The sequence below is a fragment of the Monodon monoceros genome, unplaced genomic scaffold (genome assembly GCF_005190385.1).
Source record: "Monodon monoceros isolate NGI ecotype Baffin Bay Population unplaced genomic scaffold, NGI_Narwhal_1 Super_Scaffold_2, whole genome shotgun sequence".
Taxonomy (NCBI): Eukaryota; Metazoa; Chordata; class Mammalia; order Artiodactyla; family Monodontidae; genus Monodon; species Monodon monoceros.
This window is the reverse complement of record NW_021703776.1, coordinates 90903222-90921835: the sequence shown is the minus strand read 5'-3', so window position 1 is coordinate 90921835 and position 18614 is coordinate 90903222. Positions and strand designations below refer to the sequence as shown.

Sequence of the window (18614 nt, the reverse complement as noted above, 5' to 3'; positions counted from 1 at the left end):
TGACTTGTATCTGCATCCGCCCAGTCTCTGCCTCCTTCTTCATGTGGTCTTCATCCCTATGTTCCCTCTTGTCTCTGTGTCCAAATCTCCCTTCTTTCTCTTATAAAGACGGCAGTCATTGGATTTATGGCCCACTCTACTCCAGCATGACTTTAACTTGGTTCCATCTGCAGAGACCCTATTTCACAGGTACCGGGGATTAGGAGTCACATCTTCTGCGAGAACACAGTTCAGCCCACTGCACTCAGTCTCTCTCAGCTCACTGGAGGGACCACAGGCTCTCACCTTTGTGCCCAGAGAAAATTCTAGAACGTCAGCTATTTTTAGGGTAAAAACTAGTCTGAAATCAGGGCAACCCAAAGTGAGTTTTTCTTCAAAGCAATGAAAAATAAAGCTACAGACCAATAAAGACTTAGCACACCTCTTCTGGAAGAGAAGTGTAACCAAAAATCATGATTCTGAGTAAAGTATACTTGTCAGTTGATTAGGAGCTTAGATTACCTGAGAAAACCGAAATCGCCTTCCCGCGCATGTCTTGGAAAATATAGAAAGCACCACAAAACAAGGCTTTTAAAGGCCATCCTAGTATAAGCTTTTGCTCTTGGAAGAAAAATCCTGTGTTCAGATGTCCTGCCTGCCTTGGCCAGAGGTGATCCCAGCGAACCCAGGGACTTGAATAATTCGGGCCCTAGTTCAGGACCTGCAAGAGGACTGACACACCGTAGGGGTGGGAAGAGGGTGCTGAGGCCCCAGCATCTCCCTCGGAAGGTTAAATAAATAAACCTTTTTGCATCTTATTTTTTACCACTTGGTTGTAATTACTGTTTTTTTTACCTGTGGGGAAATACATGTAGCATAACTTTTATCATTTAAACCATATGTAAGCGTACCATTCAGTAGTATTCCGTGCATTCACACTGTCACGCACTCCGTCTCCAGGACTCTCTTCATCCTGTGGTTCTTTGCGGTGAGGCGTGATGTGAGGTGCATTTCCACCTAAGTGATGAACAGGAGCCGGGTACCCCCGGCACGTTTATACATTTGCAGGTGCCGGCAGTGGCCTCTCCCTTCCCGGCGTGCCCTCCCTCTGTCTCTCCTGCAGAGAGAACAGCCGCGTCCGGTGGGCAGTGATGACCCGAGGCAGCACCTCCCACGGGGCAGACACAGCCTTCCGGGGGTTGGGAAGGGGTGACCGAGAGATTAGGATGGAGCTGCAGGGCGCAAAATAAGAGGGGTCAGGGGGAGGGAGGCCGCGCGGGCTCTTGGTAACCTGTCCCCGCTTGCTTTCAGGTAAACATGACGACGGATTTGGAAGGGAGTGACATGTTGGTGGAAAAGGCGGACCGGCGGGAGTTCATCGACCTGTTGAAGAAGATGCTGACCATAGACGCTGATAAGAGAATCACTCCGATCGAGACCCTGAACCACCCCTTTGTCACCATGACACACTTACTCGATTTTCCCCACAGCACACAGTAGGTGTTCCATGCGATGCTTTATTCCAGGGCTGGGCAGACTTTTTCCTGAAAGCCCCAGATAGTAAATATTTGAGGCTTTGCGTCCATACGGTCCCTGTCACAGCGGCTCAGTGCTGCCATTAGAGCTGAAAGCAGTTGTAGACGATACATAAACCGATGAGGGAGGCTGTGTTCCAGTAAAACTATTTATCAAAACAGGTGGTGGCCACATTGGGACCCTGGGCCGAAGTTTTCTTGACACCAAAGAGGGGGAACGGTGGGGCGTGAGAGGGCACAAGGCCGGGTGGGCCGGACCCTGGGGGTCTGTGCACGAAGCGAGGTGCTCAGAATGGCAGCGTCTGTGACGCAAAGCCACGTGCGAGGGCAGAGGTCACGAGTGGACTCAGTCCAGTGTGGATCTGGGTGTGTTCTTTCGTTCATTCATTCATTCGCTGTGCGGTGTGCTTGCTATGCCAGGAGCTGCAGTATGTGGGGAGTAAAGCAGATGGGACCCCCGCCCGCTGGAGCTTACAGTCTGTAGGAGAGAGGAAGGTATTAAACCAGCGGTCCCCACATATCCAGGATGCTATCAGGGGACACATAGGACGGGGAGAGCATGTAACAAGGGGGCCTTGCTTGGGGCATGGCAGGGAAGACCCGAGGACAGGACCGCCAAAGGAGAGGGAGGTGCCTGGTGGAAGGGCCTGCGAGAGCGGAAGGGGCGTTGCCGTATGGAGACTCCAACACGGGCAGGACCGGCACTGGAGCTGAAGGACAGGGGGAGAGATGAGGCCCCAGGATAAGCCAGGGGCGGGCCTTCCGTGTTACAGATTTCAGCCTTTCTTCTAAGAGCGACGGGAAGTCATTAAAGGATTGATGGCAGAGGAATGGCTGGTGAGAGTTGTGTTTAACAGAGATCTGTCTGCTGTCGCTTGGTCAAGTCAAATAAGCTTGGAAAAAAATGCCCATCAGATTTGGCAACTTGGAAGTTGTTGGTAACTTAGTGAGAGCTGTTTCAGTGGATGGTAGAAGCAGAAACCAGTTTAGCAGGTTGAAAGATTGAGAGGTGAAGAAATAGATAGTACCCTTTTCAAGAAGGAAGGCTGGGAAAGGGGAGGGAAAAAATAGAGGGGTGACTAGGGAAGGCCCAAGGGTGGTGTTTCTTTTCATATGGAAGAGACTTGAGCAATTTAAGATGCTGATGGGAAGTGTCTGGTAGTAAGAGCTTAGAGATAAAGGATGCTCAGAAGATGTTTCCCGAAAGTTTAGGTAGTGGGAGGTGGCAGAGTAAATGGAACAGAGAAATAGAGCAGAACCGTTGAGCGTGGAGGTTGGACATGAATAGCGCGGCTGTAACTGAGCTCCCCAGGTGAAGGCATGGAGAGACATGGAGGGATGGAGGTAGCTGGGTCCGTCAGGTGGAGTGTTGCCGGGCTGCTAAGAGAAAAAGGTTGACACGGAGTTAGGCGTTGGCAATGGAGCAACTGAAATCCAAAGTGATGGCTATGGGAGGCTTAGCCAGAAGAGAAAAGAAGGGAAGATGGGAGGGGTCCAAAGAGACTGAGTGGTCTGGTCAGCTCAGAGATCGGTTAGTATAGTAATAGTCGAATAAGCCAGATGGGTAGAAAATGTGACCGGATGGGAGGCTTGAATTTCTAGGCTTGAATTTGGGGGAAGCGAAGCAGTTTCCAGTTGGACAGTCTAAGGGATGGGTGGCTGGAATTGACCGCAGGTCACTGGAGGTGAGAAGGAACTAAGAAGCCAGGATGTCTGACGAGGAGTCAGGGTGACCTCTGAAGTCTCCCAGGTGGGCGGGACTGAGCTAGTGGCCCAGGCCTCGGCGAAATGAGGAGGAAAGAAAAGACGTGAGGCTGTGAGATGTGAGGCTGTGCGGCCTGAGCGTGGGAGGGGGTAGTAGGAGGCACCATAACAAAGGACCACTGAGTGGCTGAGTGTCTTAAACAGCAGACATTTATTTTCTTATCATTCTAGAAGCCCAAGATCTAGGTGTTTGGCAGAGTTGGCTTTTTCTGTGGCCTCTCTCCTTGGCTTACACATGGCTGTCTTCTGCCTGTGTCTTCACATGGCCTTCCTTTTTTGCATGTCTGTGTCCTAATTTCCTCCTCCTTCTGAGGAATTGGATTAGGGCCCACCCTAATGACCTCATTTTACCTCTTTAAAGATCCCATCTCCAAAGTCAGTCACATTCTTAAGTACAGGGGGATTAGAACTTTAACTTAATGTGAATTTGGGGAGCACAGTTCAGCCTATAACAGAGAGTAATGAGAGATAGCACTTCAGCCTCTCGACCCCGAGGCGCTTGGGATGTGAAAGAATAAACAGTCACCTCCCTGGGTGTCTGCTGAGAGAAGCAGGGTGCTCGAGAGAGCAGCAGATTTTAGATAGGGTCAGGAGGGAGAGGGAATACACGGGAAGAGGCCGCGGATCAGAGACAGCTGCAGGTCATCATGGGCCCTGCCATGGCCACAATCAGATTGGGCTGATTAAGGCTGGATTTGACCTTAACCAGCATATGAGAAAGGATGGTGTGGCACCTACCATGGACGGTGCTTCCTCAGTTTCAGGTCTGTTCCTTATTAGCTGTTGTTGAGCAAGTCAAATTTTATTGCAACGACCAGACATTGCCTCTAACTTAGAAGCACGTTTGAAACAACCAAACTCCTGTATAAAGAAGGAACTTGGACCCATCCCTTGCAAACTCTCATGGGATTTGTCCTTTTTCTGGGTGTGGTAGGGGTAAGTCAAGGGGTGTCAGTCTATACCACAAAAGAAAGGCAAACTTGGTGATTTGCTGGATGGGGCCCCATAAGATCAGTCTTTGCGTATTCGGGGTGAAGTGGGATGACTGAGAAACAGCTATAGATAGGAGATGGAGGGGTGCTGACTAGAGGGCTCCCGTTACCGTCTGCACCAAGTCAGTGAGACAGTCCCCTGCATAAAGTTGGGGGCTTGGTTGAATGACCTCAGGGTTCTGTCTGTCCCTGGGTTCTGTAAGGAAACAGATATAGGGTGCTTCACTGTGTGGGATGAAGACCAAGCGTGGAATCCATGGGCATCAGCTTCCAATTCAGAACTTGGTGTGAGACCAAGAGAAGAACTGACAACTTAGATTTCGGAAAATAAGCCTCGGAAGGAAAGAAGGGTCTTTGCGCATACCCAGGCTTACCCGAGAGTAGGCCGGATCCCCAGGTAACCCTAGAACTTGTTGGGCAGACCATGGAGAACTCTGGGGCTAGAAGAAACCTCCAGGCCACCCCACCGCCCTGCTAGAGACCCCACCTCTGGGGCTCGGCCAGGGTTACGCCAGCATCCAGATTAACAGGCGAAAGAGACTCCACTCATTTCTCCACGCCAGGATTCTAGTGCACAGATTCCTTAAAACCACTCTCAGAATGAACCCAACGTGAAAGTGCTTTCCTCTAACTGAAACTAAAAACTCAGACCATTTCAGCTAGAAGATTCTGAGTCTAAAAGCTTTGTGCTGAATTGTCAGAAAACCGTTGATGCATTAACTACAGTCCAAAAAGAACACAAAATCTATTGTTTTATTCCTTCAGCCTCCATGTGAAAGCACTTAGCAGTGGGCTTGATACTTAGTAGATGCTCAAAACATGTTGGCATTACCAGCATTAGTAATAGTGTTTCTAGCTCTTGGTTACTGGAGAATACGTTTTCCTTCCTGTCCAGGGCTGTCAGTCAGTGTTTATTTAGTGTGCATTGTGTAGCCAATGTAAGTAGTCATTAACTCAGAAAGAATGTCTAAGTCAGTTCAGAACATCATTCATGGAGAGGATGTTTTGGGATAGCCCACAAGCACCTGCTTGGCCCAGAATATAACTTACCTATAGTATGTGGAAACAGTGTGCATTTGTAATCTTAAAAGAGTAGAATTTTATATTGTTATTAAACTATTTATACTTAAAATAAGTATTTTAAATTGAAATTTAATATTCATTATCTTGAATATTACCATTTGAGGAAAATTAAGTTTAATTAGAAGAAGACAAGTGAATGAAAAACAATTGTATAAATTCTAAAGGACACTATATGGTGGATTTTCAAAAGCTTGGTCAGGGCCACTCGTGGCTTTCCTTGTCCTTGATGCTGGTATCAGCAACACTTCTATACTTGACTTTCATAATTAGAGTTTTGTTTTGATTCACAAATGCAATGGAGGAAGAAAAAGAGGAAGAGAAACTTTACTTCATGTAACTGGGAAAGAATTAGAAAACGGAAAGGCAGAATGAAGGAAGGTGAAGAGAATGTACATGTGTATGTGAAGACTGCCAATAATTAGCTCTTGATCTTGACAAATTACCCATCCTCTGTCTGCTTCAGCCTTACTCATAAAATAGGGCCAACGGTTGTATCTCTTCCCCTCGTGGTTGCTGTAGGACTGAATGAGACAGTGCTTGCAAACAACTGCCACACTGCCAGTAAAGTTAGCCACTAGCAGTAATCATTAAGATCATTGTTTTCATTCCATACACAATCCAGGGAGGAACAAGCGTGGCACGAGGTCCTGGTACTGGGTTGGCTAGTTCCTTGGCTGACCCCTAGATGGCGCTGGTGCCCTAGACTAGCTGGAAAGGGTGAGCGCGAGGAAGGTGGAGGCAGGTCATCAACTGCTGTTCAACGCTCCCAGAGAACTTATACGTTTGTTTATGCGCCAGAAACCACTTTGAAAGCTGAGAATGAGCGGTGAAGGTGCAGGCAGATCAGCAGCATGAGGAAATGCAGTGAGAGCCCAGAGGTCTGTTGTGCTGACGGAGAACCTTTACCCACCAGGACGGGGAGAAGAGGTAGTGAGACAATGGGGGGATTCATCTGAGTACCGCCGACTCTTGCAAATGCAGACGCTGCATGAGAAATCCAGGAAACTGAGACCTAACGTGAAGTGTCCCGGTTGTTTTGTTGATTAGATTAACTGTTCTCTCTTTTTCTCTCTCCGTTTTCTCCCCTGGATGCCACCTTACCCTCTTGTCTTTCCCTAATGCCTCTGTCTCTGCCTTTTGCGTGAACAGCGTCAAATCATGTTTCCAGAACATGGAGATTTGCAAGCGTCGGGTGAACATGTACGACACGGTAAACCAGAGCAAAACCCCTTTCATCACACACGTGGCCCCCAGCACATCCACCAACCTGACCATGACCTTCAACAACCAGCTGAACACCGTCCACAACCAGGTGAGTGGGGAGCGGAGGGGAAGGCAGGCGGGGTTGATAGTGTGAGCGACAGGAATTGTACTTTCCCACCAAACCGAGTCAGGAGACAAAACTCCTCCAGTATCACGTACAACAGACAGAATCCCTCTGCTGTCACGTTCAACTCTGTAAGAAAGTGTGTGTTCCCAAGGTTATTTCATCTGAGAATCCCAGGCACTCTTTGTATTGACTACTGGCTCATGGAAAGGTCCCAGAAATGACTCACTAAGGGAGTTACTTCTGAGATGGTACCTCTTACTGCTCTCCTGTCTTGATGTGGGAACAAGGTAAAGGAGATGCTGTGATCTTTTTATGACCGACATCTGCCTGATAAAGAATTCTAGAACTGGAAGGGATGCTGACGGTCACCCAGCTCAGGCCCTTGCTCCTGGTGTCCACACTGCTGGGTCCACATGGTCTCCTTTCAAGACAGATAAAACCTGTCCTTTTCCAGTTCTTGGGGAGAATCAATTCATCAGTCTTGTCACCAGAATTCCAGCAGCTAGAACTAAAAAGGGACCGGGAAACTGAGGTTTTCTTCCTGCAGCTTTCCAGCCTTTTGCAGAAAATTAGAAGAATCTAGCACCTAATACACTGCTCAAAATATGGATGACACCCAGGAAATAGTTACTGAACGAATAATCCCCAAGTCCTCACTCAGGCTGCCGCTGGTATCTAAGAGACTTTTAATTTTATTCCCACCAACCAGCCTTACCAGTTCCACCAAATAAATGTCCCTAGATTTTTTTCAGTCTTAATATCAATCTTTAATGACAACAGCACACCTGTGTGTGTGTGTGTGTACACACACACCCCACCCCATAGGAAAGGAGTGTATATGTTCTAATCCTGAAGTGTGAATACTCTGCTGGGCCATCTACTCCTTTCCGACAGGTCCCCTGCTCCCACGGAAGAGTCATTGACCCTGTTTTCCAGGCCATTCCTGGCATGGTGTGTTGCTAAGGCCCAGCTTTACTTCCCAGCCTGTCCTCTCCTTCTGCCTAAACTCTAGGAGAGGCTGCCTGGAATCTGCTGCCCCCTGGGGGCCCTTGGTGTTCTTACAATTCTCCTTAGTGGGAAGAGCTAATGTTCTCTACAGCCGAGTCCAAAATAATAAACATTCCCAACCAGTGCCTAGCTCAGTCCTCAGGCTAAGGCAGCCACAGCCAGTCGGGTGAACTCCTTGCCAAGATATCACCATGGTTTTGGTCTTCATCACCAGAGCCCCATCACAGTGAGTGGACTATCTTGCTGGTGCCGTAAGCAGGAAGAGTAGAAGATACGTTGAAATGGGAAGGTTGGCCTAACTGTGAGGAAGGAGGGCCAGACTAAGATGCATATACAGTATTCGTTAGGCAGCAATTGGAGATTTTTGAGCAGGGTGGTGACATGCACAAAGTAGTCTTTTGGAAAGAACGTTCTAGCCTCTGTGTCCAAAACGAATTGGAAGAGAGGAAGCAGAGGCCAGAGCATCACTAGTCAGGGCCTTACAGGTCCCAGGCACCAGGACAGGCCTCAGCTAAGGAAGTAGTGATTAAAAAGAGGGTTCTGGGGACGTTTCGAGGGAAGGAGCAGCAGTACCAGCGACTGGCCAGAAGGGGGAGTAGTTGAGCGCCAGCGTGGGAACTGGAGGAGATTGGTGCTAGTGCCCTGAAGAGGGAAGCCCAGAGGCAGGAAGATGTGAGGAGGGTCTGGTCTCTGGTGTGTAGAGTGCAAGCAGGTGGTGGGAAGTGTGTATCTGGGGAAGCCTCCCAGAGAGGTGAGGCCATGGAGAGAACAAAGAGGAAACACAAGTCGTGCCATCAGTAGCAACACAGATGCTGGCCCAATACAGACGACTGTATATAAAACAGATGAACAACAAGGACCTACTGTATAGCACAGGGAACTATATTCAATACCTTTTAGTAACCTATAATGGAAAAGAATATGAAAAAGAATACACACACACACACACACACATATATATGTAACTGAATCACTTTGCTGTGCACCAGAAACTAACACTGCATTGTAAATGAACTATACTTCAACAAAAAATAAAAAATTAGATTGGCCCAGAAGTTCGTTCAGGTTCGTAAGATCTTATGGGAAAAGTTCATAAGATCTTACGGAAAACCCAAACGAACTTTTTGGCCAACCCAACCAAAGATGCTGGCCCACACGTGTCACACGTGCATCCCCAGTCACACTACCTGGAGGCCAATTGTGTGGTGCTGCAAAAACAGACACTTATTGTTACAATAATATCTTAAAATCTAAACAAGGGCGCCAAATAATTTAGTGATTACTTTCAAATTCTTTTGCTTTGCACTGAAATTCAGCATCAAATATAAGTATAAAAATCATGTAAAATGAGACTTTATCCTTTTTATCAAATTTGACACACATGCATACCTTTCTTGAAATCCTGATTTTGTATGTGTCCACGATATCCTTGTGGCTCTTTCCCTCCTTACTTTTTTAGTGCTTGTAACCTCTAGTGGCAAAACCTCTTATAAAGGTTGAATCTGAAGCCATAGGTAACTCCACCTATCTTGCTAAAGGCTCAGCATGAAGAAGACTAAGATGGGGTGAAACTGGAGAATTCTCAGTTTAGAATTTCTTTTCCTTCCGTGCGTGGCTTTGCTTCACATGGAATTTCAATCTCAAATGCTGTCTCTTTCTGGAAGAGAAAGGAAAGAGGACATAACTTCAGTATCTATCTAACCCATCTCCATTTAAGTTCTCTTGACCCACTGGCATCTTTTCTCCCTGCCTTCCAGCTTTAGTAGTTGAACGCCAGCATGAGAATGCACCGAATTCCAACAAGTAACCCCAGTCTCAGCATGTCCCTCTCCGTCTCTATTTCTGCAGCGTATTTCTTTACAGTAACGGTGCTCTGCAATCATCTCAGGGCATCTGTAAACAGTGCTGCCCTTAGACCTGAGAAAAAGGGCCCCCTGCCTGGGCCCTCCCCAGGTATGTGTGCTTCCATGCCAAGCTCTGGGTACCTGGCACCCCAGGCTTGGTTTCATCCTCCCCAGTATGGACTGTACCACCAAGTCCAAATACATGCACCCAAAGGCCCTCAAGTTGTGGGACAGAGCTGGGACAGGGAGAGAAGGAAGGCAGGCATTCAGCTCCACGTTCCAGTGGCCAAGCCAAGGAATCTAAGAGGGATTCAAACTCAAACCCAGTCTTCCAGGTGGTTATGAAAGTGTACGTGTCCAGGTGGAAGGGCAGAACGTAAGTCCTTTAGCCGATTTTTAACTTTGCAGTATTTAGACATGATATGCAGGCGTCCACTTGCATTTGCAAGCCCCATAAATGTTAGGAACAGGCCTGGATGTAAGCACCGAAGGTGGTTCTGTGTCTCATGGGGCTGCAGGTGCCTGCTTTTCCCTGAGACTTTCCAACTGTATTTCCACTCCCCTCTGTTTTTGCTTTTTTGCTCTTGGTTTTCGTTTGTTTGTTTGCTCTTCTTTGAGTTCATTTATTTGATTTAGATTCGTGTCTCCCAACATGCCACCTCCCTCATTTTTTATTTGTTTATTTTTGTTTAATCCCCACCATTCCTTTAGGCTCCCACCTCCACCAGTGCCACTCTTTCCTTAGCCAATCCTGAAGTCTCCATACTAAACTACCAATCTGCACTCTACCAGCCCTCAGCGGCATCCATGGCTGCGGTGGCCCAGCGGAGCATGCCCCTGCAGACGGGAGCGGCCCAGATCTGCGCCCGGCCCGACCCCTTCCAGCAAGCGCTCATCGTGTGTCCACCCGGCTTCCAAGGTAAGGCTGAGTGGACACAGCCTCTCACCTGCTTCCAAGAGGACCACCTCTGGGGCGCCAGCCCCCAAACTCTTCTGTCCTGCTAAAGCCCTCTTCATTTCTTTTGCTGAGAGCCCTGGCATCACTGAGCTTGAGGGCCCCCGTACTGCGGCGGCCAGCCTAGAAACAGTGGGACTTACGTTTCGGCACCAAGTCAGCGCCTTGTTATTCTCATCACCTGCCAGTGGTTTCGGCCCAGGCCCAGTTGCTGTCTGTAAATCAGCGCGTTGTGTGTGTTCCCATTGTTATGCTGATGTCAGCTCTTGCGTTTCCTCACATGGAATATCCTGTGTGGCTTATCTGTAAAAAATTGCCGATCTCCGACAGCCAACTAGTCCCAGTTCTTGTGAAGAATATAAATCTGTCTGGAAAGCGTTTCCTGGACACCACCCCCCGACCACGTGCCCACCAGGTGATCCTTTGGCCATGCACCCTGGCCTCTTCTCCTGAAAACTCTAAGCTGGAGTTGGCTGTTTGGTTACAGTTTACACAGAAAGCTCAAGAATTTGTCTCTGAAACCCTCCTGGTGTAAGTCTACGTGGTTCAGTCTGAATCAGTGCAATTCCAGCCACCTCACTCCTCCCCCAAGGCCTGGCTTTGACATACGCAGATATATCTTCATGTCAAAAGCAGTTGTTTTCCTGCTGTAATTTGCCAACATAACTGTTCCACTTTTGGCTTTAAAGATTCCTTAATCTTTCAAAGACCTAGTCTTTGAAAACATTCAAGGCTGTTTTCGTGGTTTTTTAAAATTTTAAGTTAGAGGGAATTCCCTGGCGGTCCAGTGGTTAGGACTCCACGCTTTCACTGCCAAGGGCCCGGGTTCAGTCCCTGGTCGGGGAAGTAAGATCCCGCAAGCCATGCAGCACGGCCAAAAGAAAAAAAAAAAATTTTTTTTTTTTTTTTTAAGTTAGAAACTAAAGGGGAGACTTCCAAAGGACCAGGCGGTATCTAGTGCCAAGGGAAGCTGAGAGCTGACACAGCAGGCTAGGAAGGTTCTCCTCGTCCAGCTGTTTCCAGTCACTTAGCCCTTTTCCCCCTTGCCCGTTGTCTGGACTAGGATTGCAGGCCTCTCCCTCTAAGCATGCTGGCTACTCTGTGAGAATGGAAAACGCGGTTCCCATCGTCACTCAAGCCCCAGGAGCTCAGCCTCTTCAGATCCAACCAGGTCTGCTTGCCCAGGTAATTCTTTCTTTATTATTACTGGTATTACTATGATCCATGTTAATGTTGTTCACAAAAGAGCTATATCTTCGCTAATTCCCTCCCTGGCAATGAGTTAGATGCTTGAAATCATTAGAATATATCAGTAATATTCTGAGTGATGCCCAGGTGAATTACCTCCCTAAGTATCTAGCTTACAATTACAAGAAGAAATTTAGACACAGGGAGAGTCTGGGGAAATTATCATTGTATCTTTGCAATGCAAATTAATGTGGGAGACCTAGGGTTTCATCCTAACTGTGACCCAAGGCAAGTCAGTTAGCGTTTCTTCCTTGTAAAACTGAAATTATTTTTCTAAAGCCAGAAAGAGCCTTGGAGATTATCTCTTTGTTTTATAGTTGAAAACCGGGATCACAGAAGCTTTGGGATGGAACCTTCCTTATCTGTTCACACAGGTACCCTGACAGATTCTTAGAATGAAATCACAGAGGTGAAACTGGTTGAAAATAAGTAAAGCGTTGTGGGAATTTTAGGTAGCCATAGTGGTGTAATGCTAACAGTAATAATCCTTAACGTCACTTGAACCTTAATAACAAATACATCCTCATTATGCCAGGCACTTTACAGTTGTTATTGATTTAATCCCCACAACATAGTAAGGTATTTGTCTCCTTTTGACAAATAGGGGAAATGAAGCACAAGCACTGGCTCAAAGTCACACGGCAATTAGGTGGCAGAACCAGAACAGAAACCCAAGACACCAGCATCTGTACTTTTACCACCATGCTGTATGTACTGTTTCTGTTGTTGGGCGTCAAGGACAGCTTGACCAAAATGTCGTTAGTTTAGAGGCACTTCTGTTTTTAAATAAAGTTGGTTCCCAAAGACACTTACTTATGGTGTCTTTTGTTGAATAGAGGTTTGGGGTTTTAATTTTAATATAGTCAAATTGCATAGGTCTATTTTGGGCTCACTGTATGCTATTCCATTGTCCTCTCCAATATCCTATTGTCTTAACTATTATGACTTTAATATATGTCTGGTATCTGGTCAGAAAAGCCCTGCTCCTATATTGTTCTTCAAAATTTCTCTGTCTATTCTTATCCCTTCGCTTTTCCGTGTGAATTTTATCATCACCTTTACATAAGAATTTTGGTTCCAAAACAAGCCAAAACAAAACCCAAAATTTCCTGGTTTGTATTTATTGGACTTGCATTGGATTTATATTTACTTTTAGGACATCCTTATAATATTAAGTCATCCCTGAACATGGTATAACTGTATATAAATTACCTTTTATTCCTTTCACTAAAGTTTTCTTTTGTTAGAATAATTCCTAAATATTTTACAGTTTTGTTATTAATAACTTTTTTAACTGTATGTTCTAATTATTTGTCTTTGGTTCATAGGAATGTAACTGATTTTTCTTTATTGAGTTCGTTATCTAGCAATCCTTCCAAACTCTGATTAGTTCTGATTGTTTCTGTGAATTCCCTTGGATTTTCTATGTAGACTATCTTTTCATTTACAAATGATACAGTTTTGTTTCTTCCTTTACAATCTTTATAACTTTTATTTATTGTCCTTATATCACTGTGCTGACAGCCCCTCCACAACGTTTAATAACAGTGTTAATATTGAGCATCCTTAACTTGAACCTAACTTTAAAGGAAATTCTTCTAGCTGCTTGCCATTAGGGATTTTGTTTACTCTGAAGAGTTGATAGGGACGCTTCATCAAGTTTGCTAATTTTTAATGAATTAATATTAAGTTGCATCAAATGTTCTTTCTTCATCTATTGAAATGCTCCTGTGTTTTGGTTTCTTTATCTGTTAGTGTACCAAGTTACTTAATAGATTTTGTAATGTTAAACTATCCCTGTATGTCCAGGGTGAACTTTATTTAATCATGTTGTGCTTGACGTGTTTGTATGCTTTTCAATTCTGGATAGTTTGCAAACACTACAGCTAGTATTTTTGCATCTATGTTCATAAGTGAGAAGCGGCATGAATTTCTCTTTCTTGTAGAATCTTTATCTGCTTTGGGCATCGAGATTACACCAATCTCATAAGATATGCTGGATATTATTACCTCTTCTTCTGTTTTCTGGAACAGCTTGTTTGAGATTGATATTAGCCATTCTTCATCTCTTTGTTCTTATGTCCAAATTGAGACTGCAAATGACCACTAACACCAGCTTCCGATGGCACAGAAAGCTCTGTCTTGCTGAAAGTTTGTAAACAGAGAACCTTCAGCGTATAAAGCACACCTTCTACTCCTTCCTCTGTCTCTGGTCCTCATAGCTCCCTTTTGTTTGCAGTAGGCGTGGCTGGGCCCGTGAGCCATGGTCGCTGAGCCTGCGCGTCAGAGACATGGTAGACCAAAGTGTCTTGACATGCAGAGACGCCTAAGAGAGATTAAATTAAAAAAAAAAAAAAAAAAAGTCCTGTCCTATCTAGCATCACTGTGTGTCTTTTTGTTTATTGGTTGCTTTTGATTTTTCTGTCACTCAATTCATGCCAATATGTTAGCGTATTAAGGTCGAGCTTTCCTAGGTTTTTGGGTTTTTTCTCTTTTTTCGGCTACATTGGATCTTCGTTGCTGCGCACAAGCTTTCTCTTGCTGCACACAGGCTTTCTCTAGTTGCAGTGAGCGGGGGCTACTCTTCATTGCAGTGCGTGTGCTTCTCACTGCAGTGGCTTCTCTTGTTGTGGAGCATGGGCTCTAGGCGTGCGGGCTCAGTAGTTGTAGCTCGCGGGCTCTAGAGCACAGGCTCAGTAGTCGTGGCGCACGGGCTTAGTTGCTCCGTGGCATGTGGGATCTTCCCGGACCAGGGCTCGAACCCGTGTCCCCTGCCTTGGCAGGCGATTCTTAACCACTGCGCCACCAGGGAAGTCCTCTCCTAGGTATTGTTTAATGGTCCCTTCAAAGGACGAAAATAAGCTAACTTCTAAAACTAGTAGGGCAGCTATAAAAAAAAAAAAGAAAAAAAGCAATAATTAAACACGCAAGCTGATGCCTTCATTTTTCTTGGGATAAATTTCTAGGTATCAGGCAGAGGCACTCCAAAGATTATTACTTTAAATATATCCCAAAATTCTGCGTATTTCTTTTTATCTAATAGTTATACTTTTTCCAGGAGTTTATCTGTGAAAGTTTATAGAGTCTTTTAAATCCATCCCTCATGTTAGCTTTGTTTGCTCTGCCCTTTTCTGCCCCACCTCCCAGCAGCATCACATGTCCCTCAAAGGACATGTCCCTCTCTCTGGGGCACCCCAAAGATGTGTTCATGGAAGAAGAGAATGTAATCACACCCTCTCATTTCAGTGACACGAGGGTGATATGGATTGCCTTACAGTAACACTTTTTTGATACCGCCTAAAAGGAGCTGTCACCTCTGTCCTTCCAAGCCCCAGCCCAGAGCTGGCATCTTGACCACCATCAGAAACTATGAATGAGTAGGTAAAGATAGAGAGATGGGAAGTACAGTTCTTGATTGATACAGTATTGAATTTATCTCACTTTTCAAATGGCAAGATCCCAAACCCGCTTTGACCCTTCAGAGCCCCCAGGATATGGAGATTTCTGTTTGCCAGATCCTTGTAGACTCTGCCCTGCCATGAAGAAGTTTTGTGCATTCTTCTAGCCAATCAGCTTGTATCACCTGAACCCCTTTAAATGTTTCCCTAAGGATAAACCACTGGCTTGGACTCTTTAAACTGTTAAAATACAAAACTTCGATGCTTCTCAAAACCTTCTCTGGTTATTTTCAGCCAGTCTTTCCAACCATTGTGTCTTGCCGTCTGTGTCAGTCTTGCTTGGTGCCTGATATTGTTAATGAATAAGGAAGACTCTTTCATACCACTTTTATGCAGTTACCACCAACACCTGATCCTGAATAGGGCCAGCACTTTTATGTATCATCTCCATAAAAAGAGGTAGTAGTTTGGCTGAGAGCATGGGCTGTAGAATTTGACTGCCCGTGTCCAGGTGCCAGCCCCACCACTTACTGGCTGTATCACTTTGGGGAAGTTATTTTTGAATTTAAATATAATTAATTATTATCATCGATATTGTATCATATTATTTTCAGCTGAGCCTCATAATATACTATGATTCCTTTTCTTTTCCTGTACAACGTGTTTTTCCTGGAATTAATGATTGTCTCATCTTTTCATTGGGTTAGTTTCCTCTGTGTCTATTATTATGCAGCCCCAAACTCTTCCAGAGTTCTAAAAGGCTTGTGTGTTTGATGTGTTGCTGTGTTTGAGCACATTGAGAAGTTCAGTCGTTGTTATGTTTCTCTCTTTCTGAAATCTTTTAAGACTCTCCTTGTCTGCAGTGGTCTGAGATTTCATGACTGCATGTTTCCTTGTGAGTCTTTTAGAATACATTGTCCTGGACAACCTATTTGCCCTTTTTACCTGGAGAATTTTCTTTTATTTTTGCCTTTGTTAACTTCTTCCCTTCCATTTTCTCTGTTCCCTCTTTGCAGAATTCTTATTAATTAGGTGCTGGTGTTTCTGAAGTGATCTAATGATTTTCATATCTCCCCCTGACCCTGCCCACCTTTTTGTCTCTATATTCGATCTATGCTACTTCCTAATATTTTCTCAACTCTATGGAATCGTTAATTTCTGTTGTCATAGGTCTCATTTCCAAGAGTTCTTTCTCATTCTCTGAATATAGATATATCTTCTTATACATGATCTTGTTTCATGGAGATATATAGATAGATAGATAGATTTTTTTTACCTCTATGAGGACATTAATTACATATTTTTTTGAAATTTTCTTCTGATTCCTACACTGTTGTTGTTTCATTTTTTTGTTTTAGTTTCATTTTTTTGTTTTAGTCTCTTTCATCTTAGAAGCTTCCTTTAAAATCTGACAATCCCTGGCTGTTCATTCATATCTAAGACTGAAGCACTGAAATAACTGGAGAGCTTCAGGGGCAGGGCGGTGGACTTCTCCATAGCTGAATGTGGGCTTCTGTGTAGACCAGTAAGGAGTGAGCTCAACATTTTCATTGGCAGATCCCCTCTTGTCAAATGTATCTATATATTTTTTTCTCTTGGAATAGTCAGTTTCCCTAGAGAGAATCCTCCAGGCTCCTGCTTTGAGACTGGGGAGGCTGGGTAATAATTCTACATACCAGGGATCTGGGGGTGAAGGCATCTCATAGTTTAATATACAGACTTGTCCTTAGATTCCTTCAGTCTGTGAACTCAGTAATCGCCCTTCTGGTTAACAGCTTCTAAAATTTTGTTAACTGTTATTGTCACTTCCTGTTCTCTTTGTCCTATGGCTCTATATATTTTTTTCATTCCTTCACTGTCATTTTAGTTGAGCTTAAAGAGGGAGAGCAGTAAATGTATGTTTAATTTACCATATTTCCAGGCAAGCTATTTAACTTCTCTGTGTTTCAGTTTACTCATTTGAGAAAAGGGAGGGGAAAACAGTCCCTACCTCACAGGATTGGTCTTAAGAGAAAGTCAGAAAATCTATTTATGGTCTTAGTTCTATGCTTGGCACACAGTATGCATCCAGAAATATCAATGCTAATCTTATAAAGCAGTAATAAATTATAGAAATATCTGATGAAGTGTTGTCTGAAATGAGTTGAACACATCAATCAGTGATAGAGGTACAAAAATATCTCCCTTTGAAGTAAAATGTTAATATTCATTTTAGGGAAATAGGGAAAAAATAATGTCCTTAGCTTGATATCAAGATGTATTATTTTAAAATGACATTAGTCAAAACACATGCTTTTTATGAGATCTGAAATAAGTTACAGGCAAAATCAGTAGAAATCTTACTGCCAGTGAAACTTATTCATTTAAGCTTTTGAGCTCATAACTGTTTCAGTCAATTAAATTATTTTTCTGCTCACCGTGTTTGAATTCAGTAAACCTGAAATACAGTTAAGTATAGTTACTTGCCTTGGTAGAACTGCTTCCTTCATTTCATCAACAGACATTTATTAAGCATTTACTGTTTCATCTGTGGTCCCTGAGCTTTCTGCCTCTATCAAAAAAGATCGGTAAGCAAACAGGCAATATCTACAAGGTATACGAGATTTCACTGGGTCTCATCTGCCACAGAGATGACAGGATCGACCAGGTGAACGATCCACTCAGGTCTAAACTGCGGCTATATCATTTTATACACATCACTGCTTATTAAGCCTTGACTCAAATTTGTAATCCACTTCCAGAAGTGCTTGTTTGTACACGTGAGCCAAAACACACATATTAAATACACATGCACAGTTTGTGGAGCACTACATTATATTAATTACCCAGTGTCAGTCATCTCCATCCCAATGGAAAGAGAGATATAACTAAGATCCCAAATCTTTAAGTCCTTGCCCTGCCCAAGAGGAATTTTACCTTAGTGGTGTTCCTTCAGGTGTCCAGCTTTGGACAGCTGTGTTCATTGTGAATCATTTAATAACCAAAGGCAAGCAGAATAGTGACTGAAGATACAGAGAGCTCAAAACACAGTACACGCACGTGCACGCACACATGTAAGTCTGTTCAAGGAGGAATCAAGAAAGTTCGTTTTAGACTTCTTAGAAAACGCTTAATATTTACGAAGAATCAAGCTGCGACTCCCCCACTGTCTCATTTTTGCTTTGAGGAGGTCAGGGTAATTCTCAGGTAAGCTTAAGGTCCCAGCTAAGGATTGTACGTCACACTCGCCTGCCCTCAGTTGCAGGCAAGTATCGGATACTTGGTGATCTCAGAATTATGTTAACTTAGATTCAGAAGATAACACAAGTTGGACCTCTAGATTCTAGCTGATAAACACAAGGCAAAATATTAAATAAAGGATACTAGACGGAAAACTTCTTGAGGGCAAGAAGTTACCCTTGTATGGCCCAATGCAACTACCTCAATCTCTTGCACGTAATTGTGTGACAGAATAAATCAATAAATGAACTCTTGGAAA

At 44.4% G+C, this 18614-nt stretch overlaps 1 protein-coding gene across 2 annotated transcripts in view; it reads left to right on the top strand.

Moving 5' to 3' along the window:
• Nucleotides 1-18614, top strand: part of HIPK2 (homeodomain interacting protein kinase 2) — a 197239-nt gene that overhangs the window by 139391 nt on the left and 39234 nt on the right. The window contains exons 6-9 of one of the 2 annotated variants that reach the window (XM_029233511.1): nucleotides 1291-1475; nucleotides 6503-6665; nucleotides 10328-10454; nucleotides 11554-11675. In XM_029233511.1, coding sequence (XP_029089344.1) covers nucleotides 1291-1475; nucleotides 6503-6665; nucleotides 10328-10454; nucleotides 11554-11675 — 597 coding nt within the window. Of the gene's footprint in view, nucleotides 1-1290; nucleotides 1476-6502; nucleotides 6666-10246; nucleotides 10455-11553; nucleotides 11676-18614 lie in introns of both variants that reach the window. The other variant, XM_029233510.1, reaches the window with a different exon arrangement.